Source organism: Enhydra lutris, unplaced genomic scaffold (genome assembly GCF_002288905.1).
Source record: "Enhydra lutris kenyoni isolate GAN:26980312 unplaced genomic scaffold, ASM228890v2 scaffoldscaffold20, whole genome shotgun sequence".
NCBI classification, from domain to species: domain Eukaryota; kingdom Metazoa; phylum Chordata; class Mammalia; order Carnivora; family Mustelidae; genus Enhydra; species Enhydra lutris.
This window is the reverse complement of record NW_019154104.1, coordinates 30,724,890-30,748,923: the sequence shown is the minus strand read 5'-3', so window position 1 is coordinate 30,748,923 and position 24,034 is coordinate 30,724,890. Positions and strand designations below refer to the sequence as shown.

General features: G+C 51.8%; 1 protein-coding gene across 10 annotated transcripts in view; it reads right to left on the bottom strand.

Annotated features, from left to right (window-relative positions):
* The window catches only part of LOC111148624 (protein phosphatase 2 regulatory subunit B'gamma), a 123,849-nt gene that overhangs the window by 15,991 nt on the left and 83,824 nt on the right, over positions 1 to 24,034 (bottom strand). For all 10 annotated transcript variants that reach the window (XM_022505353.1, XM_022505357.1, XM_022505355.1 and 7 more), the window contains 7 exons: positions 15,830 to 15,940; positions 14,735 to 14,827; positions 14,518 to 14,648; positions 9,119 to 9,178; positions 7,275 to 7,383; positions 5,721 to 5,774; positions 578 to 748 (listed from right to left, as the gene is read on the bottom strand). In XM_022505353.1, the coding sequence (XP_022361061.1) occupies positions 578 to 748; positions 5,721 to 5,774; positions 7,275 to 7,383; positions 9,119 to 9,178; positions 14,518 to 14,648; positions 14,735 to 14,827; positions 15,830 to 15,940 (729 nt within the window). The remainder of the gene's footprint in view (positions 1 to 577; positions 749 to 5,720; positions 5,775 to 7,274; positions 7,384 to 9,118; positions 9,179 to 14,517; positions 14,649 to 14,734; positions 14,828 to 15,829; positions 15,941 to 24,034) is intronic.

Sequence of the window (24,034 nt, the reverse complement as noted above, 5' to 3'; positions counted from 1 at the left end):
TCAGGAGGAGGGCCGCCTTGCTCAGGGTGAGCTCACAACACGTTCCAGCACGTGCAAGGGAGGCAGACAGGCTGAACAAAGGTCCTGGGGATGACCTCAGAATGAGGCCACAACGGCTGAATGAGGAACCCAGGAGGGGAGAGCAGCAGGTGACTGAGGCCCCCTCAAACAGGAACTGGGGGGTGAGGGGGGACAAAAGTCGGAATGTATATGTGTCAGAAACAAGTGCTTGTAGACGGGGAGTGTCAGGGCCAAACACTTTGTCCCCAAGTGTCCGTTGCTCGGCTGCAGGGAGCGAGCGTGATGCCGTTGGGGCACACGGAACAGAAAGACAAAGACAGCTTTCCTGAGGAGCCTTTCCTAATTACTCTTAGCGAGAAGCAGGGGTCAGTGATGCGGCCGAGGCGCTCAAGTGTGTTTTACAGAGTCAGCGCCTTAGCGTCCTACTTCAAAGCACGACTACACCGGCCGTCTTCCTTCGCCCACGTGACACGCACGGCGTGGCCGCGACGCACCAAAGCCGGTCACCTCTGCCAATGTGGACTCCCATCGAGGCCGCTCGGCCCGCCCTCCGTACCTGGAAGTGGGGGCTGGACACGCATTTGGCCAGCTGCCGGAAGAGCGGCTCCATGATCTTCACAAACTCCGACGGCTCGATCACGTCTAAGATCTCCTCTAATTCATTCAAGAACATGACTTCTTTTGGACTGTGAGTCTTTGGCCAGTATTTGAGAAGAGCCATCACCACCTGCCGGAGAAAACACACACGGTGTGACACCTGCCACCTCTGCTCCGTGGATGCGACCCCCTGAGCAGAGCCACAGAACCAGGCGACGCTTTCTTCTGCGGAGACAGAACGGCCGCACCATAACTCAGCACGTGGGCTTTTTATGATCAGAGAACCGGATCTCATCTGATTTACCTCAGAATCGCCACTTTAACACATGTGACCCGCTCCCTCTGCTTAACCCCACTGCAGTCAGTCCCTTCAAAAAAAAAAAAAAGAAAATAAAAAATGAGCAGTCAGGAGGGTTTAGAGAGAAAAAGAACGAAGGAGAGACACGGGAAGTAGGAATCTGTGTATCCGTTTCCATGCAGGAGCGGTCAGCGGGGAGGCTGCTGGTCACATGTACGCAAAATCTGTTTCTTTCTCAAACTGACCATTCCTGGGTATTTCTGCACACTGTGTGCCAACACGGTGTTTCCGACTGTGCTAAGATGAGTCAGAACAGAAGATGTGGAATAAGTTGATCCTGTTGTAGCTCAGGCTGCGTGGGGCTGCAGGGGGATCTGAGGTCCCACTGCCCTCTGTGCATGTGGCCTGTGACCCTGGGCTGGTAACCACCTCGGGGGCTGCGAGGACCTTGCACCGAGGCATGCTGGCCCATGGGGAACACGGCAGCGTGGCCTCAGCCGGGATCCACCCGACAGCATCTGTGCCGCTGGCCCCCGAGAGGCCTGTTCAGCCGGTGGCGGCGACAGCTCCCTCACCTGCGGGGACCGGACCTTACCTTCCTTGCCCCGGTCGGCAGGGAGAAGGAGTTTCTGTGGGGCAACCTTTCTCTATCTCACTCCTATAGTTCCCAAATTTCCTATCACAACCATACCAGTAAAGATTGTCCCCCCAGAGTGTCAGATTCAACTCGGTGAGGGTGAGTAACATTTCCAGAGTGCAGCTGTCTTCACTCTGAAAGAGCAAAAGGGCCCAGAACACAACCGCAGCCCATCACTACCATTTCAGGAACCAGTGTCCCAGCCCCCACTAGCGTCGGGACCGCCACGAAAATCACGGCAAGTGCCAGCTCCTTCCGGCTGGCGGGTGGGTGTTCTCCACCGGCCCATCCTCCGCAACCCTGCAGACGGCACCTGACGGCTGGGCAGGCCAGCGGTGACATCCTGACTGTGGCTAAAACACGATGGGCCTTTCAACAGCAGCCATTCCGAACAACTCCGCTTAACGCTTTTGGCCTTCAGGCTCCAAGATGGTCTTTCATGATGTTACACTTTATGAACTCCAACATTTATAAAAAAGACTGTGCTCCTCGTCTTGGAGTCTGATGTAAAACTTTACAACATGATTATCTCTGAAGGGATTTCCTTAAAAAATCTAGCGTTTAATGATTTTGGTCCTACTTTTTGCTCAAAACTGTTGGACATTTAGTTACCAGCTACTATTCCCCAGTGTGGGGACCACGATTAAGATTACGGCAGATGTCAGGGTGCCTGGGTGGCTCAGTCGGTTGAGCGGCTGCCTTTGGCTCGGGTCGGGATCCCGGGGTCCTCGGATCAAGCCCTGCATTGGGCTCCCTGCTCAGCGGAGAGCCTGCTTTTCCCTCTCCCTCTGCCTGCTGCTCTGCCTACTTGTGGTCTCTCTCCATCTTTCTAATAAATAATAAAATCTTTAAACAATCATTAAAAAAAAAAAAGGTTACAGCAGATGTCAGTCAGTTCCCAAACCCACTCTTCCTTGTCATTTGTCAAATGGTACTTTGTTAGGAAAAACACACTAGCGTGTGAGACGCAGAACACAATGGCATTAGCTATTCAATGTCTATAGAAGAGGTTTTATTTCTGGAATCGGAGCCCCATGCTGGACCAACTTATCACACCATCTGGAGTGACCGATGCTCGATACCATGGTTTCAGAAGGCAGCAGCACTTCGTAAAAGAGGGGCCTGTGTGGTGAAGCTCATCGAGGCAAAAGCGTCCGTCTGCTGCTGGGCGCAGGTCATGCACTGAGCTCTCCTTTGGAGACTCGACGGGGTGCTGCTCTCTGGACGGGGCTGGGGAGGGCACGCGAGCCCCTCCCCGACACACCAGGAAAAAGGGGGTTCCCACCAGATCCTGTAGCAGAAGTTAATTATCCTGAAGAAACAGGCGGAGGACAACGTAACGTGATCTTACTTCCACCTGTGATCGGATGAGCTTGTATTGTTCGTACAACAGTAGCATATGTGCTCAAGAGGGTTTCTGAGTGCTACACACAGTTCACAAATAAAATATTAATTGCAGACCTTGAACGGGAGTGATGCAGGTCTTTTAAATGGATCGTACTTTAAACATTCTTGACCTTGGCCACACTGGCTTCAGGAGAGCCTTGGGTGCGGACCCTGAGACCCCCCATGGGTGCTGTGTCCTCCTCAGCGCTGCCAAGTGGATGCACACCTTCACGAGACTTCATCCCGTTCATCTTCTTGTCGACAAGCTTTCAATGCTGAAGGAAGATGAGCAGTCTCTGTATTTCATAACATGGGAACTTCAAAGATAGGAGTTCCCTGAGGTGAAGGTCTGCACGGTTTTGATGTGCAGAAAACAAAGTCTGCTTTCTGCAGTCCACGGAGCACTGGTATGCAGTCTGTGTGGCAGGAGATCCGGGAACGGAGCGAATCTGGGTGGCAGTCCTGGGACCGGCTGTGCGGGGGCTTCTCCACGCCCGTGCCAACTCAGTCAAGACAGAAGGACCCAGCGGAGGCCAGCGGCTGCCTCTCTCCTTCCGTCATACAACTACGGCCAAGAGCTCCCGCTCCCGCCAACTGCTGTCAGCTTTCGCACTCGTCTCTGGGGAAGGAAGAACAGGGGCGTGCTGGGCAGGATTAGGACTCGGGCTGTGACAGACCTGGCCGGGGACCGGGGCACTAAGGTGGGGGCCTGGCCTGCAGCGAACGCGGCGCAGCGTCTGGTGAATTCTTCAGTCCCTGGAGCGTGTGAGAAATACACACAGAGAAAAATCAGGAAGTGCACGCTTTTTCTTTCCTTCCGTGTTTTTCCTTCCCTTATTTCTGAGGTAGAAAAGGCAGGGCGTGTGCCAGAATCTGTTTCCATACGTGTCTTCGGTAATGGTTCCAACCCGTTGGTGGGGAGCCACTGTCCAACACAGACACAGGCCCTGAGGACGTGGCCCCACTGGAGAAGAGACTTGATCACTGGGGCCACCTCAGCTGTCCTTCCCCACCGAGACACGTCTTCCGTTTAGTCAAGGGGGATAAAAATAACCTGACCCTGAAAGGGAGAAAACACTCTGGGTTTGACACTGAAGTCTGGTAAGTTTGGTGCCTCTCCGTGGGGGCTTCCAGAATCTTGGAGGCAGAGGTGTGCAGGATCCCGGGGCTGTGGTCGAGGGCTCTTCCGGAGTTGCCGGGTGACTCCGGGAGTCAGTGCATGGGGTTAAGAAAGCAGAGATTGGGAGCCAGTGTGGCCCAGAAACAGAGAAACTATGCATTTCTTGCGTGTTTCTACCGTAACACTCACAACCTCATGGGACCACTGTGGAGGCGGCCACAGGGAGGGAGAATGCTGGAATGACATTTGCCTTTTCTATCCCAACGGTTAGCTTCAGCAAGAGTACTCAAACGCTACAGCTGACACTCCGTCCTTCTCACTTGGTTACTCAACGGTAAGAAACTGCCTGGCGGATAAAACACAGGCAGTGGGTCTGAAGGGGTAGGTCCACACCAGGTGACCAACCAGTGCATGAAGAGATGCCCAACTTCTTCAGCCGGGAGGGACATGCCAATCAAAGAGCCCCCGAGAGACGCCACCACACGCTCACTAGATGGCCAGGATGAAAAAAGGGATGACCCCGAGTGCTGGGGGGGAGGGGGGGGGCGCAGAGCCCGTGTAGCTGCGGGGGGGGGGGCGGCGGGCAGTGGGGTAGCTCCTCCCAGAGCTAAGCACAGGAACACTAGCTGACCTAGCACTACCCCTCGAGCCGTACAACCGACAGGGCCGAGAGCGGGGACCTGCACAGACCCCTGGCACCCACGCTCACAGCGACCCCAGCGTCCGCCGGCAGGGGAGCAGACGAACAGAATTCAAGGGAGTCCATCCAGCCGCACCCAGGGACCGAGTTCGGACACAGGCAAGGCGGGTCTGAACCCTGACGACAACCTGCAGGAGTCCACCCGCGTCTGGACCAGGCCAATCGTGGACACGGAAAGCAGGTGAGAGGCCACCAGGGGTGCGCAGGGGTAAGCAGGAGGTGGCGTTCGGGGGGATCAGAGCTTCTGTCTGGGACGATAACCAAGTTCTGGGAACCGTGCTGACGGCTGGGCAGCACTGGGACGTAATTAATGCCCCACGCATGTACAGTGAAAATGGCACACTGCATTTTATGCTACATGTACTTTATCATAAAGAAAATAACGTAATATGCCAAAGAGCCACTGAATTGCACATTTCAAATGGGTGAGACGTATGGTATATGGATTATAGCTCAATAAAGCGACCAAAAAAAGCGTATTCAAAGGCTTACACCGGCCCCCCACACCTTCCACTTGGCTAATCTAGGATATGACAGCCTTCGTTTTTAGACACGGTAACAGGCCGAGAAATCTGGAAATCGACACGCTCAACAGCGGCCACCGGGCACTTGTGATGTGGTGATCACGGAGCAGCTACCCTTGGACCCGGGAGGAACACTGCCGCTCAGGGGTGCGCGATCCAGAGTTCAGAGGACTGTGGTCCAGCTCAGGGAAGAGGCAATCTGCTCACGTATGATCATCACCGCGGTAAAGGACCCTGCAATCCAAGTCGCCACACTCTGAACACACGACACGTGAAGGGAAGCAGTGTGTTTGTCAGCGCGACCGCAGGTGATGACGTGCTCCGAGCAGCTACTTGGCCAGTGGAGCCACGGTGATAGGACAACTGGGGACGCCCACAGGCCACATCACGGGTGCACTGGTGCCCGGACCAAGGTCCCAGCCAGAGCGCATACTTACTGGTTCAGTGAGGGTGCTGTCCTTTTCTAAAAACTGCACAACACAGTATGCCAGCTGCGAAGTACAGGAGAGGGGGCATTAGCATTTCCCTCCAAAACGGCAACGCTGCCCCCCACCCCTTAGTATGGCCTCCCCCACCCTGGGGCTGGCAGACACTGGTGCTCTGAGGGGGACTCTCAGGGACAAGACACAGCAGAAAGCTAAAAAAATCAGCCAACAGTTTTTCAGACGAATATAAAATATCGACGAGTCAGCCTTGGTTTGACGGGGATTTTCCTCACCCTCTTCTTAGAGATTGTAATTAACAAGTAATCTAACAGCTGGAAAAAGACAAATTAAAATCTGATTGTACCTTAAACCACTGAACTATTAAAATCTCTTCTGTAGAACAACAGGATAACAAGCTGGCTGGAAGTATAGTGACCATCACCCATTAACAGCAGAAGGGGGGAAAAAAAACCCACCACGAAGTAAAATACTTCCCAGGAAGCTGACATGCCAAGATTCCCGTAAAGAATACACTTCCTGGGGCGCCTGGGTGGCTCAGTGGGTTAAGGCCTCTGCCTTTGGGTCATGATCCCAGGGTGCTGGGATTGAGCACCGTGCCGGGCTCTCTGTTCAGCAGGGAGCCTCCTTCCCCTTCTCTCTCTGCCTGCCTCTCTGCCTACTTGTGATCTCTCTCTGTCAAATAAATAAATAAAATCTTAAAAAAAAAAAAAAAAAAAAAGAATACACTTCCCGTGACTGAGCCTGTGCCGACACACTGTGCCATCCAGCGTGAGGGCCTGCAGGACGGGGGAGCCCGCTGGCTGCCAGGCTTGTCCCCGACCCTCTGCACCTGTCCATGCAGGGCTCATGAGGGCGAGAGCGAAGGAGGGACCACGTCTCGTGGGTAAGTGCAGCCGCCTAACCGGGTAGGAACCACTTAGGGACCAGGTGTTCAGGGTAACTGTCATCAGATTTCTGCAAACTACAGAAAGCCCACAGCTTTGTCACTGGCCACAGACAGAGGCTTCTTCTTGAAGGAGCCAGATTTAAAATCTGACAGAAAACTTCCTCTGAGAAGTGCCCTTGACTCCTGTCATTGAGTGAGTCACCCCCTTCTCTGTGCTTAGAACGAATTCTGAAATTCTCTATTCTTGAGATGTTTCTGATTTTCTTTCTTTTTTTTTTTTAAGATTTTATTTATTTATTTGACAGATATCATAAGTAGGCAGAGAGGCAGGCAGAGACAGAGAGAGGAGGAAGCAGGCTACCCGCTGAGCAGAGAGCCCAATTCGGGGCTCGATCCCAGGACCCTGGGATCATGACCTGAGCTGAAGGCAGAGACTTCAACCCACTGAGCCACCCAGGCACCCCTGTTTCTGATTTTCTTAAGAGGGAATCTCTTGACCCTTGTATCCTTTCAATTACCTACATCGGCAATGGGACATAACAAAGAGGACACTCCCAGTAACAGGCTGGGATTCTGTGTCTCGGACTCATCAGTGCTCCTCTGGAGACCCTGTGCTAGCGAGTGTCCCCACCTGCGCATCACCGCTGGGCACCCCTTACCTGTGGATGGTAGACACTCAGAGATTTCACTTTGTGCAAAGGTAGCAACACCTTCAGTAAGAAAATCTTGTGCTCTTCTTTTAGTGGTAAGGCAAATCCATTAATTATACTGTGAAAACAGAATTTATTCAAAGTTTGAATATTTATAATTTCCAGATTAAAAAAAATCTTGGTTTTTCTTTTCTCGTTTTCATTATAAAAATTGGTAAGCAAAATGTACATTGCACAAAAGACGATATTAACAGAAATGAAAAAGAAAACTAAATACCTTCCAAGAAGCACGGTCATTTTTATCTTTGTTATGTGTAAGATAATTCTAAGATTTTGGATTTGTTCTGGGTTACCCAAAACAGCGCGAGTCCCTGGGGGCAAAGCCTCCTTCTTTAGACAGGCCGTGGAGGCCAGGCAGCTCCCGCGGGACCCCCGCTCTGGGTCTGCCCAACCCCGGCACCTTCCCTTTGCCTTCACCCATTTTTAGGGATTGGCACCTCTCTAGAGGAATTTGGGTTCGTTACTCTAATGCTGGCAGGACGGAATCTGAGTGTGCAGGATGGGATTTGGCGGCAAATCAGCCAGGAAGTCATTCCCTTCTACATAAAAACTCACTCCTGCCTCCATACTGAAGCTTTGTCTCTAACATTAAGTAGCGTACCCACTGGTTTCCAGCTGGGCGAGGGGGCTTCCTTTTTCTCTATTTGGTTTTATTATTTGGTAAGCACAGACACGTGTTGGAGCTACGGAGCAGTGACCGCGATTTCTAGACTGTTCTGCACCCTCTAGGGGTCCTGCACACGTGTGTGCCGCAGGCTGTCTGAAGTGGACATTAGGGATGACCTGCTCATTTGCATCTGGGAGACCCTCACGGTCAAACACCTCTTCTGGATCCCAGCAGCAGGAAGCAGAGTCCTCTTTGTGACACACCGGGCTGTGCAGACACTTAATGCCCTCCTTGCAACATGTTGGAGGTGAGTGGATTTCCCCACTTTACTAAGAAAACAGTGGCCAAGACTAGTTAAGGAAGGTAATACAACTAGTAAGGGGCCCTCAACCGCTCACCATACTCTACTGAGAGAGAGTAACCGGCCGACTGTGCTGAAACAGGTCAAAGTAGACTTCTGCACGAGGACTAAGGGTTCTTTCAGATTATATCTAAAATAGCAAGGACGGTTTTCTCAGCGTTGCTGGAGCGCAGATAGACCAGATGACACCGGTGTTCCCGGAGACAGGCTTCCTGTGTTCCCAAAGCTCGGGGGATGGACACAGCTTCCCTCCCTGCAGTGTCCCTCGGAACCTTTAGCTGCTGATGCAGCTGAATCCCTGAGGAATGTGCTGGGGGAGAGCACTTCCAAGCTTACTCAACTGGGGAACCCCGAGGAACTCTGGGAAACAGTGGGTTGGAGGTCTGATATAAAATCTATAGGTCATTGATTTAGCAAGCAAGAACTCCACTTGGCTTAAGATGGTAAAATTTTTAAAATGTTAATTACTTTTAAGAACATTTATAAAAAAGTTATAAAACCAAAGCAATTTGAAATATTAGCATTTACTCAACATCGCCCGTTTACAGTAAATGATCCATTCTTCCAGGTGTCACAGATAAACCTTAAGGTAACCGTCTTTGATGAGGGGTGTGAAACAGCACCTGCGTGCCGAGCCAGGCACCCAGTGGGGTTTCTCTTCGGTGGCTTCTAACCCCAGACCTCACTAACCCCTTCCATCAAGAGAGGTCTTAGTTCCTCTGGGAATGGTTTCAGTCGCCTCGCTCTGGGGAGGGCTGCTGGACTCAGTGGGCTGAATCATTCTGGAATCCATTCCACTCGCTGCCAGGAACAGAGACGACTCACCTCCCCAGGATTTCCAGTAACTCTGCTATGCCGTTGTGATGCTCTGTTTCATAAATAAACCTAGAAGAAGCAACATGCCACTTAGAATTCGACACTGAAGTAACAACTATAAAGACTAAAATCCTCTGAATAAGGAAACAAGGTGCTTTGGGGGGAGGGTGGTGTGCAAAGACCTGGAGGGCAGAGCGCATGGGTCTGCTCAAATGTTGGATTTCCAAAGATGAAGAAAGGCTGTAGGGTCTGTACTATGAGCTCCCCTACTTTAGCCGCCTAGAGGTGATGATGAGCAATTTGCCATCTGCCAACCTAACTCAACACCTTCCTCAGTTTTTTTTTTTTGAAGATTTTATTTATTTATTTGACAGAGATCACAAGTAGGCAGAGACGCAGGCAGAGAGAGAGAGAGAGAGAGAGAGAGAGAGAGAGAGAGAAGGAAGCAGCCTCCCCACCGAGCAGAGAGCCTGACGTGGAGATCAATCCCAAGATCCTGGGATCAGGACCTGAGCCGAGGGCAGAGGCTTTAACCCACTGAGCCACCCAGGTGCCCATACCTTCCTCAGTTTTAAAACCTCCAACAATTGGCTGGGTCTGTGCCAGGGCAGAAGTCCCTTCCTGCCCACTTGGGCTGTTTTGCCTGCTTCCTTATAGACACCTTGCATGGCCCCTCACGGATTCAAGCACCCCCTCCAGGAACCCCAGTACGAGCAGCTGATCTGCATAGTGAGAAGCCTCTCAAGCTGTGCCTGCCCAGTGGGCTCCCATGGCCCCTGTAACTTCTGTCCCATGCTTAGAACACGCTGACAGGCTGGGAACTATGAGAAAGAACAGGGACACTGAACAGGGCAACATCTCCCCAGCTCCCGAGGATTTCCTCAGAAGCCAGCAGCCCACTCCTGCCCACACCGTGCTCGCCTGGAGTCCACCTCAACCTCAACCAAGGCATGGGCGCCTGCCTGCCGGGAGTGAGGTCTGAAAAAGGATTCTGCCTCTCCGTTGACAAGAACAGTTTAGAGGCAGCGCTACGCCAAAAGTAAGAGTTTGTGATGATTTAAAAAAAAAAATACGACTCTGAAATTTCGTTGTTCTCATTTGCGATGAATGGACACGGGACCTCAAGGTAAAGAACAGGTCAAATATCCACAGCACATGAAATGCTCCTAAAGGGTGGGCCTTGACACTGCCACATTCTGGAATGGGCAGAATTCTTGGAAGGTCTGGTACTTGAACCAGGCCATGAAGGAGGGCTGATAGGTGTCTGGACGGGGTGAGCGGGAGGGAGAAGGCAGGGCTGGAGCGAAGGTCTGTGAAATGGAGCGGAGAGTGGGCCGTGGACAGGAGGCGGGCAAGGCATTCACGCAGGGCGGCCCCCCGAGTGCGTCACATGGGTCGGCTACAGCCACTGAACAGAGAACCACAGTGCCACAGAAATGAGTGTGGCCACAGCATGAACAGGTGGTGGGGAGTGACCCAGACAGCATGGGGCACCCGTCTAGTGAGAAGCAGGCAGTATGGTCCTACGGCAGGGGACACAGCCCTCAACTCCCCATTGGGCTCTGTGATGCACCTGCTTGGAGACTGGGCGCTGACCCCCTGGAGCCCCATCCTTCGTGCTGTGTCTGCGCTCGGACGTGCTCAGATTTATAAAACTCAACTTGAATGTTGCTTGTTTTCTCAGTTTCCACGTGCAAAGTTGGAGCTTTGTGCGAAGTGCAGCCATGCCAGCTGACTCTCTGCTCTGCTCGACGACCCGGGGGGCTGGGAAGGCAGCAGGACAGCACGAGGCACCCAGACCTCGGGGCTCGGCTCTGGGCCTCTGCTGGGCTCGGGCTCTACACGCTCCAGCTGTCACATGTGAACAAGGACGGCCTTCTGCTGTTGGACATTTTGTTTTCCTAAATCAGCATCACTATATTCTTCTTGATAAGTTCTTCGTTTCTTTTTTTCATCAGAGAGTTTTTTTTTTTAAATTTGAATTCAAGCTAGTTAACATACAGTGTAGCACTGGTTTCAGGGGCAACCCAGTGATTCATCAGTCGCATGTGGCACCCAGGGTTCATTCCATCACGTGACCTCCTTAATGCCCATCGCCCAGTTACCCCGTCCCCCTACCCCTCTCCCCTCCAGCAGCCCCGTTTGTTAAGAGTCTCTTATGGTTTGCCTCCCTCTCTGATTTCATCTTACTTGATTTTCCCTTCACCTATGTTCATCTGTTTTGTTTCTTAAATTCCACATTCGAGAGAAATCCTGTGACAACTGTCTTTCTCTTCTTTTGCTCAGCATAACACCCTCCAGTTCCATCCATGTCACTGCAAACAGCAAGCTCTCCTTTTTGATGGCTGAGTGATACTCCACTGCACGTATACACAGTATCTTCTTTACCCGTTCGTCTGTCCATGGACATCTGGGCTCTCTCCGCAATCTGGCTACTGTGGACATTGCTGCTCTAAACACTGGGGTGCACGTGCCTCTTTGAATCAGCTAACAAAATTCTTTGTTTCTATTTATTTGACCTGACTTGAAACAGATATAAAAAAGAGAAACTAGATCTCCTTTTAACTTTTCCTGAGAGGGACAAGAGAGGAAGGTGCAGAGTGGGGAGAAAGCCATAATGAAGACGTCTGCACGTGGAGTCGGACGGTGTTTCTCACTTTTCCGCAAAAAACAATCAGGACTCTCTAAAAACTGAGCCAGAACCTGTTTACTGGAGGTGGTCTCCAGAATGGACACCATCAGTATCTTTCCTCCCCGTGGGGTGTGCCCTGAGCCTCACATGAAGCGGCGGAATCTGTCTCCCTCCCCACCGATCTGTTGTCCCGTGAGTGGCTTGCATCAGCACAGAAGGGAGAAGGGAATCTGCTCCAGTTACCGGCCGGGCCTTGCGGAGGATGGGTGGCTCCCACTTCTTCCCTCCTGGAAGCCACCTGAGGTCCTGCCCGGAGCCATCCTGCACGTGTCAGCCCCCACAGACCGTGGGCGGCGGCGGAACTGCCCACGGAGCCCAGCTCTGATTCGGACCTTCGGGAAACTTACCAGCTGCTGCTGATTCCAGCCGCTGGGCTGTAACAGGCCCGGAGCCCTGGGCTGCCCCTGCTCACTCCAGGGTTCCAGCTCGCCGTGGCTGGGCCGTCAACAGTGCGGATCCCTGTAGCTCCCAGTTCCCACGCGCTCATCAGAAGGAGAAACTATCCAAACAGGGGCTTGACTCTAACACTCTCAGTGAGATAAACCAAACAGGCTGCAGAGATCTTTTCTTCCAAGATGGGGTCATGCCACAGACCTCTCTCACGATCCTTCTCCTTCCTTCCTTCCCGCAGGAAATCGGAGGTGTGGAAGGCAGAGACCAACTACGGAATCCACACAATGTGCCTGCTTTGGATGGCATCGGTCAGGAACGACGGTGACAGAAAAGATGGAAACTGAAGAGCACCACACGCCAGCCTGGGGCACTTGGTGAGAACGAAATCAAGCGCAGTGACTTCTGAATAATTTAAATGTTTTCGTTACTGTACTGAGAGTCTTCATGATTTGTGATTCTGCTCTCTGAACAAACCCCATTTTAATTAAAAAAAAAAAAACCCTCACTTTAAGTAGATCTTTAATTTTGGGCCTAAAAGATCAGAATTTATTTTATTTATTTATTTAAAAAAAATTTTTATTTATTTATTTGACAGATATCACAAGTAGGCAGAGAGGCAGGTGGGGGGGGCGGGGGAGCAGTCTCCCGCTGAGCAGAGAGCCGGATGCAGGACTCGATCCCAGGACCCTGAGATCATGACCTGAGCCGAAGGCAGCGGCTTAACCCACTGAGCCACCCAGGCGCCCCAAAAGATCAGAATTTAAATTGTACCTGTTCTTTGCTGTTTAAACAATGTATAAAACGTTTCAATAGAGAAGTACCTCTGCCGTGTAATGACCCCGTTCAGAAGGAAGCACGAGGCCAAGAAGGTGCGAGGAAGACAACACCCAGGAAACATCATGTCCTTCTCTGATCACAGAGGGACAGGTTCCAGAAGCCCCTGAGGCTGCTGTTCTCTGTGGTGGGCTCTCCATCTGTCTCTGCCCCCCTCTCCCTTGCTGGGTCACTGTGCCTAAGAAGGGACGCGCCTGGCCTCTGTGGCGCTCCTGGCGAGGGCCTGTACATCACCCTCACTGAGGCCCCATGGCCCGACAGTGTGAAACCTGTCCGCTTTATCTCACGGGGGTACCTACACACACAGCTGTCACCGCTGGGATCAGTCACTACCTTGAGCCAGCCTGGGGTCAGGGCCTTCAAGGCAAGCTGACCCGGGAGCCCAAATTGTCAGAATAAACTGCGCGCAGTGAGCTCTCCAGGGACGGCCAAGACATATTAAGTCTTTCACGCATCAGCCTTCATGGTGCCACCACAGGCGTGAAGCTGTTGCCGGACTCATGGTAAAGCAGCTAGAACAATGCCTGCGCCGCGGGGAGACCGGTCTGCCAAGCCAGGGGGGCTTTCTGGCGTGGGGCAGCGTCGGCAAACCTCTGAGGCTGTGGCCAAGGGCGGGTGGAAAGACTGTTCCGGGAGGCGCTTGTGTGGAAGGGGCCTGGAGGTGAGCAGAGACACAAGTGAGGGGGCCGGCCACGCCCAGGGCTTAGGCTCATCCAACCAAATGTGGACAGTCATCCACGTGACTCAGGTGGTGGCAGAACCGTGGGGACAGTGGCAGGCAGACTGAGGGGTATTCAGACTTTAAGAGTCAATGAGAAGCTGTGGCCAGGGTAAGGAGGAAGATGGGGCGGAGTAAAGGTGAATACCGCACTTGGAATGTCACGGAAAATTCTTTCATGAGCCATGGGGCTGTGCCCTCCTCTATGTAAACCCAGACAGGGCAACTTCTGCACCCAGCTCCCCAGACTGACCGGTCTCTGCAGTCCCACAGGCCTAGGGATGACCGTGCCACCTACACCTGCTGCTTCCAGCAGGCCCTCCTCTGCCCCGAGGTAGACAGGGTTTCCAGACCTCCGGTACAGTTCTCTAGCTTGGGAGAGCTGCTAAGGACCCCTGCTTACTCCTCCCTCCCGCCCGCTCTCTGAGATGCATCGGGGGCAGGGGGAATGAAGTAACGTGTTGGGGAAGGAGTGACAGCTGGCTTTGCACGGGTTCTAGGACCCCCCACCCTGGGCAGCTGGGTGAAAACGCAAACAGAGGAAGGCAGTGTGGTGAGATGGGGGTGGTGGGTGAGGGAGGGGAGCGGGCAGAGAGGGAGGGGCGGGGAGGCAGAAGGGGGTCACTGCCACCCCACACACCCCGGGCAGGCCGCTCCCACTTCCCAGTCACTTGCCGAAGGGAATGATGGGCTTGGGGTGGGGAGGAGCACCGACTGTGAACACGACCGTCATCATGGAAACAGGGACACGTCACCCACACGCCGACTTACCTATAAAATATATTATTTATCTGTTTCCTGATGTAAGCTCTTAAGCCTAAGAATTTTCCATAGATTCTGTGAAGGGTAGTTTTAAGAAAATCTCTCTCTCGAGGATCTTCACTGTCGAAGAGCTCTAAAAGCTTCAAGGAGAAAAAGACGCTCAGTGAACGGGCACTTCCCGCGCTGTAGTTTAGGGCTTTTGAACTTCCGCTAATCGATACCTTACCTGCAATACAAACTTCTGATCGATATATTTCTTCGCTATATTAGGTTGGAAATCTGGAGACTCTAAAAATCTTAAGAAAAATTCATAAACAAGCTAGGAGGAAAAAAACAACAATGAGTCAAACAACATGGTATTTTATTAGCTGGAGATTAAAGATACACCGTGAGTTGAATCTCTGTCTGAAAATATTAAGCCTTAATAAAAAGCCACGTATCTACAGAATTAAGTCCAAATACTATGGCTTCCTTTAATTACAACTGAAAACGGTATTGTTTTATTTAGCTCAGAACCACAGGCTACAGCCTTAAATAGCATTTAAACAAAATGATACCGCAGTGGGGGGTCACTGGTGCTCCGCTGAGGCTGCTGGGAGACCACAGTGCGCAGCAGCTACAGCGGGCTGGGACCTGCACCCGCCACGGGCATGTGTCCTGGCAGAGCCAGGCAGACAGGAAGCTGGGACGGCTCAGTGAGCGGGTCACGGACGCGGTCACCCAGGGCTGGGACACTCCTCCCCTTCACAAGTGGGTTGCATGCTGCCCCTGAGACAGCCCCCCTTTGTGATCTGTTCCCCATCTTGCTCGTTCCCAGCTTTCCCCTCTCTAGCTCCCCTCCTGTGGACGACCCGGGCCCTGGTGCGGCGCGTGGCTTGCACACACTCTGCTTGCGCTGGGCTCAGGGTCTTCTCAGGCATCCCGTCTGATCTTCGATCAACTTTTTGCCTTACAAATGCGCAAGTTAGCAGGGGAGCTTTGGGGCGCATCATATCTACATCCTGAAAATGGGGTGGGGGGGAGCATCTAGCTGCAAAAGGCCTTGATCTAACGGCTATCGGCGAGGAGGTCACTTTCATTACCAACATACTGGCAATTATGTATCTTTGTAGTTCGTCCCAAGGGGTCCAAACAAACCAGCCATTTGATGTTCTCACTTCCGCTAAAATACCTTTCTTAGACGCGCAGGTTTGCAAAGTCAGAGGTCTGCTTTCAATAAGCTGGAGGGCCTAGAAGCCGGCGCACGTGCTTTAGAGAAAACCCACTAATACACACAATCTATTCGTGCCCCTGTTTCTGGGGCATTCTCAGAGTTCAGTACCTGTAGATGAGGCCAGGCTGCTTCTAATGTGGGCTCGTCTTCCTCGGGGTCAAATTCTGCTCCCGTAGGATTGGAGGAAGGTGGTAATGTTCGAAACATGTTAACTGCAAACTAAAATCCACACATTCTTGAGTCATAACCAGGACATTCAAGGTATTTACAGAAAACATTTAAAAAAACATTTACAGGAAACCTTAATATTTACAGAAAACATTTTAATTGTAATGATAGCTGCTTCTAGCAGTTATCTGGCTCATCCTTATTCTTAAGATTACGGAAGCAGCGAGCATCCCCAGTGAGATCTGGGGTCAGGAGCGCAGCAGGAAATGTGGCCCATGGACGGCCGGCCACCGAGACTCCTGCTCGACTCTGAGCTGCCAGATTCACGGACAACTAGCACCAGCCAGTGCCAGCGGGCAGTGGGGAGCCCTCAGTCTCTTCCATGTCTAAGTGCCAAGCAAGGAGGCCGGTGTAGTGCTGGGAAGAAAAGGATGAGATCACGGAGGAAACAGCAGAAGACTGAAGAACTGACCGCCTGCCCCGGAGGTGCCTGCGATCGGCACCGAGAGACCAGACCCACCAACCGTGCCTGGGGCTGGACGGTCGCGGTCTTCGTCTATCTGGACTCAGGAAGAGATTTCTCTGGAGTGTGAGTGACCCCCTCGTACAATGTGCTGCCCATTTTTCTTTATATTGTCCTTCACTGCGGATGCCCACCCCGTTTATTATTATGGCTCCGTCTATTTCCAGCTTCACAGAAGTCAGGGTTTTACAGGTGTTTCTACATAAAATCTAGAATTCTCTAGAGCACAGGTACACTGGAATGCCCATTAATCTGTAAGTAACGCACAACATGTACTGATAAATTTGTGATATGTTTAGTTTTTCCATATCATCAATTTGTAACTACTTCTTTTTGTAGGAAGTTTAAATACGGTCAGTTCCCTCTCAGAGGCTCTGAACCACCGTATGTGGGTTGCAGGACTGGGCTCGAGCGATAGGCACTCACATGACCCCAGCAAGGCCTCTGTCTCCCCACTCCCCACAGCACACCATCCAAACACCTGCCACACAAGGTAAGACTCAGCTCCATGACAACGTGAGGGGAGGATCTGTGGATGGTCCTGGGCAGACCTGATGCAAGGGTGTCCAGTCTCATGGACACAGAGCTAAAGCTCGAGGCTAACAGTTGTGTTTCTTTTCTCATCTTTACTATTACTGACACTGAACTCCGAGCCCTACCATCGTGTTCTGTGAAGGAACATGCCCCCACTTCAAGCCATCAGCTACAGAAGCCCTGAGCCCCAAACATTTGTTGTCCGTGCTGTCTGAGAGGAGGAGCGGAGGCAAGGCATCGCAGCAACGGGGCTGAGATAACACAGGAACGGAAGAAACAAAAGATGGTTGGAAATGCAGACAAGGAAAAAAAAAAAAAAATCCTTTAGTAAAAATAAAATACCCCTAAAACCTAAGCAGAAAGTAAAAAATGGTCTGGAACCTGTGAAAAGGTCCTGGAGGAGGCCCCCTAGTAACAGGTGACTCACGGACGGAGGCTGTGACAGGTGCTGGCAGGTGCATGGGGCACATCCTGTCACTGGTGCCCAGGGAGGGACTCTCCTGGCACTCGGATCCCCAAGTCCACAGAAGAGAACAAGTAGACAGCAAGAGCCCCCACACCCCGGAAAGGCCACATTTGCCCGCCCCCCTCTCCGCACCACCCCCGGGCTTGCCGAGGAGCAGCAGATGAGCCGCGCCACCACGAGCCTTTGCCCCTTCCTTCCTGGGTTAGGAAAGTGTGGACAGTGGAGTCAGATGTAGTCTGAGGCCCGTATGGGCGTGCGGCATTCATGAGCCGGGTTTTCTTTCTACTCCTTCAAAGGCAGACGGCTGGGGGCTCTAAGACAGTCACCCAGAGATGGCAGGTGCCTGGAAAAGAGTGTAGCAGAGGAGAGCCACATGCCCAGCGCAGGAGGACAGAGCCCACATGGCGTCCCTGGGTGGTGGAGGTGCTCCAGACACACGCTAGGCCTGCTTCTCCTGGACACACTCACTACAGCCTGTGACATCTCAGTCCCACTCAGGAAGGGAGCATGCACGCGGCGGGGGCGGCTGCCCTCCTGCTCTGCTTGGGGCCAGCAGGTGCCCCCACAGGTCCCTCACTGGCCAGAGTGCCCATGAGGACTGGAGTGTGACAGCAGGTGGGGCAGCTGTCCCCAGAGAGACTAACCGGGGGCAGGAAAGTGAGATGGGACAGATCATGGCTTACTATTGGACACAAATGGGAGCGGCACCCGTGGAGATATCTGTAGCTAGGGTCGACATCTCAGTCAGCCGACCTGCAGCTCGAGAGATGAACCCTGAGGACGTGGGTGGGCCACAGCCACTTAGCTGCCAAGTCTGAAGAACAGAACCACAGTTTTCCCAGAGGAAGACAAAACCCTCCCTGTGGAGGCGGCCTCGGCTCCTACCGAAGGCGTTCCTGGGAAAGGATCTCCCGGGCTGTCTCTGTCTCTTACTGGTTGCTTCTCTGGTTGGACTCTGACCCACACACCTGCTTGGTGAAGACTCCTAGGAAGCTGGTTACCGCTTACCAGTGGAGAAGCTCATGACCCCAGTTTCAAGTTGAAGCCCGTGCGGGGTGTCTGGTCACCTACAGCCCGGACCCCAGAGGCGGGGTCGGGAGTCTGCAGGGCTGGCAGACCACCGGGCTTTTGTAGCCCAAATCCTCTTTTCAGTGTCCCCGAAGGTGACCAGCCCAGATCCAGGAAGTTTTCCTGCTGGCCGACTCTAACTGCCACGAAACTGCTTCTTCCCCAAGACACAGCCTTCCCACCACGGCCGGCGCAGGAGTTCAAGGCTCGGCTGCAGAAAAGGCTGTGCCAACCGCCAACATGTGGAGGACAAGGGCGGCGGGCAGGGGACGGGCCGCCTCAAGCGATCCTTGCATCTCAGGGATTCTGAGCACAAACGCTGCTGGGTCCGGCGAGCCAAGCGCCGGCAGGAGGGCGGGCCAAGCCGTCCAGCCACGCGGAGTCCAGGCTGGACACCACGGGGGGGCTGGTGTCCGTCCTCCTCACGCGCGGAAGTGGAAGGAATCCGGTTTGTTCTGGGGGCTGGACGGGGACCCGACGGATTCATTTTAACCGCTCAGCTCGCACGGAGTGACAGTGTCCCCAGGGCTGAGGTCCCAGCCGGGGTCAGGCCACATGGACAGGGCAGCAGGGCCCAGGGCTGGGGCGGGGGGGCGGCAGGCTTCCGGCCGTCTTCGACCCAGAGCCAGGGACTGTGCCCCGAAAATCCTGCCCACGCTCAGGTTTTCTCACGTGTACACAAGGTACGAACCTCCTAACTGCCCAGGGCCCGTGGGGAGCGGGCCGGGGCGCGCACGTGTGGCGGCCGTGCTCGTGGGCGCGCGCACGTAGGGGACGCGCACGGCGGCCGGTGGGACGCGCACGGCGGCCGGTGGGGCGCGCGGACTCTGCGTATTCGGCAGCACCTGCTTTCACAGCGGCCTCGACGCCCTGCTTTCCCGGCTTAAACCAGCTGCAGAGGCTCCGGCCCAGACCGCTGCACCTACTCAGTCAGGTGCGAGCAACCCTGCGGTGCAGCGGTGTCACGAAGCCTTTCTGTACCTGGGACAGTGGCCAGCGGCGGGTGAGTGCCAGGCTGCGCGCGTGCCGATCTAAGCGCAGCGCCGCGGACAGAGGGAACAGCCAGAGACGAGGATGAGTAAGGGCAGCGCAGTGGACCGGGGCGGGGGGCGGAGGGGACAGCCAGAGACGAGGACCACCCCGGTAAGCCACTTTCCTGGACAACGGGTCGGCGAGGCTGGATACTCAGTTCCTCGTCTAAACCACACGGGTTCCTCCACCCCTGCACGTACTCTACTGTATTCGCACAACTATGTGTAGAGGTGAGGCCGCTCAGGCCAGGTCTCAGCTCCTCCGGAGCTCATCCTCCCAGTCAGAAACACTAGGTTCTGAGAGTCCTAAAATGCATCGTGGGGGTGGGTAGGGTGGGAGGAATTGGGGAGGGAGCCTATCGACATTATTATTATTTTTTTTAATAGAAAATTGTATTTGTAAAAGTTACAGTGTATCTGGAAAAAACAGCAGAAACCATACAACAGACCATCTCGGCTGCGCTAGGATACAGAAACCAAAAATACAAGTACAAGACTAACAGCACACCCTCTCCGCTAACAGCAACGTGATTAGGGAACAGAATGAACAGGAGGCGCCCAGGAACACAGTTCCAGAAGTGACCAGGGCCTGGGAACTCACTGCCGGTTACAAGGCCCCAGTGGAGAGAGCATAAAAACCCTAATAAAGGGCACGTTAGAATATCTGAATGAAAGAGACAGCGAGAGGGAAAAGAAGCAGGGAGAGTGGGAGAGCGAGAAGCAGGCCTCCTGCCGAGTAGAGAGCCCCATGCAGGGCTCCATCCCAGGACCCTGGGATCATGACCTGAGCCGAATGCAGATGCTTAATGACTGAGCCACCCAGGCACCCCCCTAGTGGCAATCTTAAGAGAAAATCTACGCCTTTCCTCATTTGTGAGGTTAGTTCAAGCCTGCTTTCAATGGTAGAGTCCAGGTGTCGCCCTGGGGACTGCACAGGCACACAGCAGGACAGCGGACTTAAACTCAACAACACCAATACTCACATTGAAAGGAAGTAGTTTGCACACCCAACCAACCAACCAACCACCAGACACTGTCTGACTTAATAGAAAAATAACACTCAACTCCATGCTGTCTGCAACACGCTCTCTTTAAACATAAGGATACAAATTGATCAAAAAGTAAAGGAAGGAAAAAGACATACCAGGTTCACATTAGTAAGGAGAGAGCTGAAATGTCTATATCAACATCAGACAGAGTAGGTTTTGGAGCAAATAAGATTACTGGGGATAAAGAGGGCCACTCTGTAATGATAAAGGAGTCAACTAATAAACACTAGTATCTACTCTCTGAATAACATGATGTAAAACTTGACAGAACTGCTAGAAAAAAGAGGCAATAAACAATTAGAAAACAGAATATAAAGAGCCCTAATTACAATAGCACCAAAAGACAAAATATTTTATGAGCCTGAAAAAATACATGTAGGATCCGAATGCTGAAAGCCACAAAACAAATAATGCCAAAATGAAGACATACTATGTTCATGGACTAAAAGGTTCAACAGTGCTAAGGTATCCACTCTCCCCAAATCTACATAGTAATGCAATCCCATTAAACCCCCTGAAGGATATTTTGTAGGTAACAAACCGATTCTAAAATTTATATGGAAAGGTACAAAAACTAGATAGTCTAAGAACTTTAAGAAAGTAAAAACAAGATCAAAGCATTCACACTACTTGACCCCAGAATTTATGAAGTGATGGTAATGAAGACCCTATGAAGACATCCATATGCCAAAAAAAATGAACCTCAGCCAAAATGAATCACAGACCTAGATATGAGATGTAAAACTATAAAACCATAAAACTTTTAGGAAAAAAATCTTTTTAAGCTCAGGTCAGGCAAAGACTTCTCAATATGACACCAAAAAAAGCAGGGTCCATAAAAACAAATCATAAGGGGTGCCTGGGTGGCTCAGTGGGTTAAAGCCTCTACCTTCGGCTCAGGTCATGATCCCAGGGTCCTGGGATCGAGCCCCACATTGGGCTCTCTGCTCAGCGGGGAACCTGCTCTCCCCCTCCCCTCTCTCTGCCTGCCTCTCTGCCTACTTGTGATCTCTGTCTGTCAAATAAATAAAAATAAAAATATTAAAAAACAAACAATCATAAGTTAGACTTCACCTGATCTAAAACTCTGTAAAAGAAATTCTCAGAATAATAAGTCAATCAGAGAAAGACAATTATCATAGGATATCTAATGTGAGGAATTTGAGTGAGAGGGTGGGGGGCTGTGGCGGTTAGGGAGGGAAAAAATGAAACAAGATGGGACTGGGGAGGGAGACAAACCATAAGAGACTCTTAATCCCAGGAAACAGACTGAGGGTTGCTGGGGGGTAGGAGGGATGGGGTGGCAGGGTGATGGACACTGGGGGGAGTATGTGCTATGGTGAGTGCTGTGAAATGTGTAAATAAGACTGATGATTTACAGACCTGTACCCCTGGGGCAAATAATACATTATATGTCAATAAAAAAAAATTAAAAAAAAAAAAAAAGACCCTCTCAAAATAAAAAGACAAGCCGCAAATGGGGAGAAAACATTTACAAATCACCTAACTGGCAAAGGTTTGTATCTAGAACATGTAAAGAAGTCTCAAGTTCAATAATAAGAAAACAAAAAACCCAATGAAAACATGGGCAAGTGATTTGAATAGACACGCCACCAAGGAAGACCTACAAATGACAAGCACAGGAAAAAGTGCTCAGCATCATTAGTCATTAGGGAAATGCAAATCAGAACCAAAACGAGAGGGGCACCTGGCTGGCTCAGTCAGTGGAACATGAGACTCTTGATCCCAGGGTTGTGGGTTTGAGCCCTACACTGGGTACAGAGATAGTTAAAAATAAAATCATTTATTATTTTTAAAAAATTAAAAAAAAAAAGATTTTATTTATTTATTTGACAGAGAGATCACAAGCAGGCAGAGAGGCAGGCAGAGAGAGAGGGGAAGCAGGCTCCTTGCTGAGCAGAGAGCCCGGTGCGGGGCTTGATTCCAGGACCCTTCAATCACGACCTGAGCCGAAGGCAGAGGCCTTAACCCACTGAGCCACCCAGGAGCCCCCAAAATAAAATCATTTTTTTAAAAAAGATTTATTTATTTGGGTGGGGGAGAGAAAGAGAGCGAGAAGAGGGGGCAGGGGCAGAGGGAGAGGGAAAAAGAGTCTGAAGCAGACTCCATTCTGGGAGTCCAAAGCTGGGCTTGATCTCACGATCTGAGCCGAAACCAAGAGTTTGATGCTCAATCGACTATGCCACCCGGGCACCCCAAAAACAAAATCCTTAAAAGAAAAAAATGCCAAGCTGAGATAAAGGAGCTGACAACCCTAAATGCTGACAACGGTGCGTCACAGCCTGCTGGGGGTGCAGACAGCGCACAGCTGCTTCGGAAAGCAGTTCGAAGAGTTAAACATAAAAGACGTGACCCACAGGCACCTGGGTGGCTCAGTGGGTTAAGCCGCTGCCTTCGGCTCAGGTCATGATCCCAGGGTTCTGGGATCGAGTCCCGCGTCGGGCTCTCTGCTCAGCAGGGAGCCTGCTTCCCTTCCTCTCTCTCTGCCTGCCTCTCTGCCTACTTGTGATCTCTCTCTGTCAAATAAATAAAATCTTAAAAAAAAAAAAAAAAAAAAGACGTGACCCACGAGTCCTGCCTTCCCCAGGAAAATGAAAACCTTTGTCCAAAACTTGCACACGAAGATTTATAGCAGTTTTACTGCCCCAGATGGGAGCCCACCTTCAGCAGGGGATGGGCAAACTGGGGTACATCAACGTTGTGAGGCACTACTGGATGGTTACAAGGGACAGGCTACTGGTGGATCTCAAACCCACCATGCACAACGAAGGAAGCCGGACCCCAAAGGCTACATATCGCGTGAGCCCATCTACATGACTCTCTGGAGAAGGCAACATGATAGACTGGGACAGATCAGTGGTGGCCGGGGACGACGGGGGAGGAGGAGAAGCCTTGACTACAAGGGGGGAGCAAAAGTAGCTTTTTTGGAGAGGGACGGAACTGTTCTCTATTTTGATTATGGTGATGACTATATGATTACACATATTTACCAAATCTCAGAGAACCGTTCACTAAAAAGAATGAACTCTGCTGTATGTAAACTAAGAATTTTATTTTATTTTATTTTATTTTATTTTTTTAAAGATTTTATTTTATTTATTTGTCAGAGAGAGAGAGAGGGAGAGAGAGCAAGCACAGGCAGACAGAATGGCAGGCAGAGGCAGAGGGAGAAGCAGGCTCCCTGATGAGCAAGGAGCCCGATGTGGGACTCGATCCCAGGACGCTGGGATCATGACCTGAGCCGAAGGCAGCTGCTTAACCAACTGAGCCACCCAGGCGTCCCTAATTTTATTTTTTTAAAAGATTTTATTTACTTATTTGTCAGAGAGAGGGAGCACAAGAGGGGGAAGCAGCAGCCAGAGGGAGAAGCAGGCTCCTGGTTGAACAAGGAGCCCAATGTGGGACTCAATCCCAGGACTCTGGGATCATGACCTGAGCGCCCAGGTGTCTAGT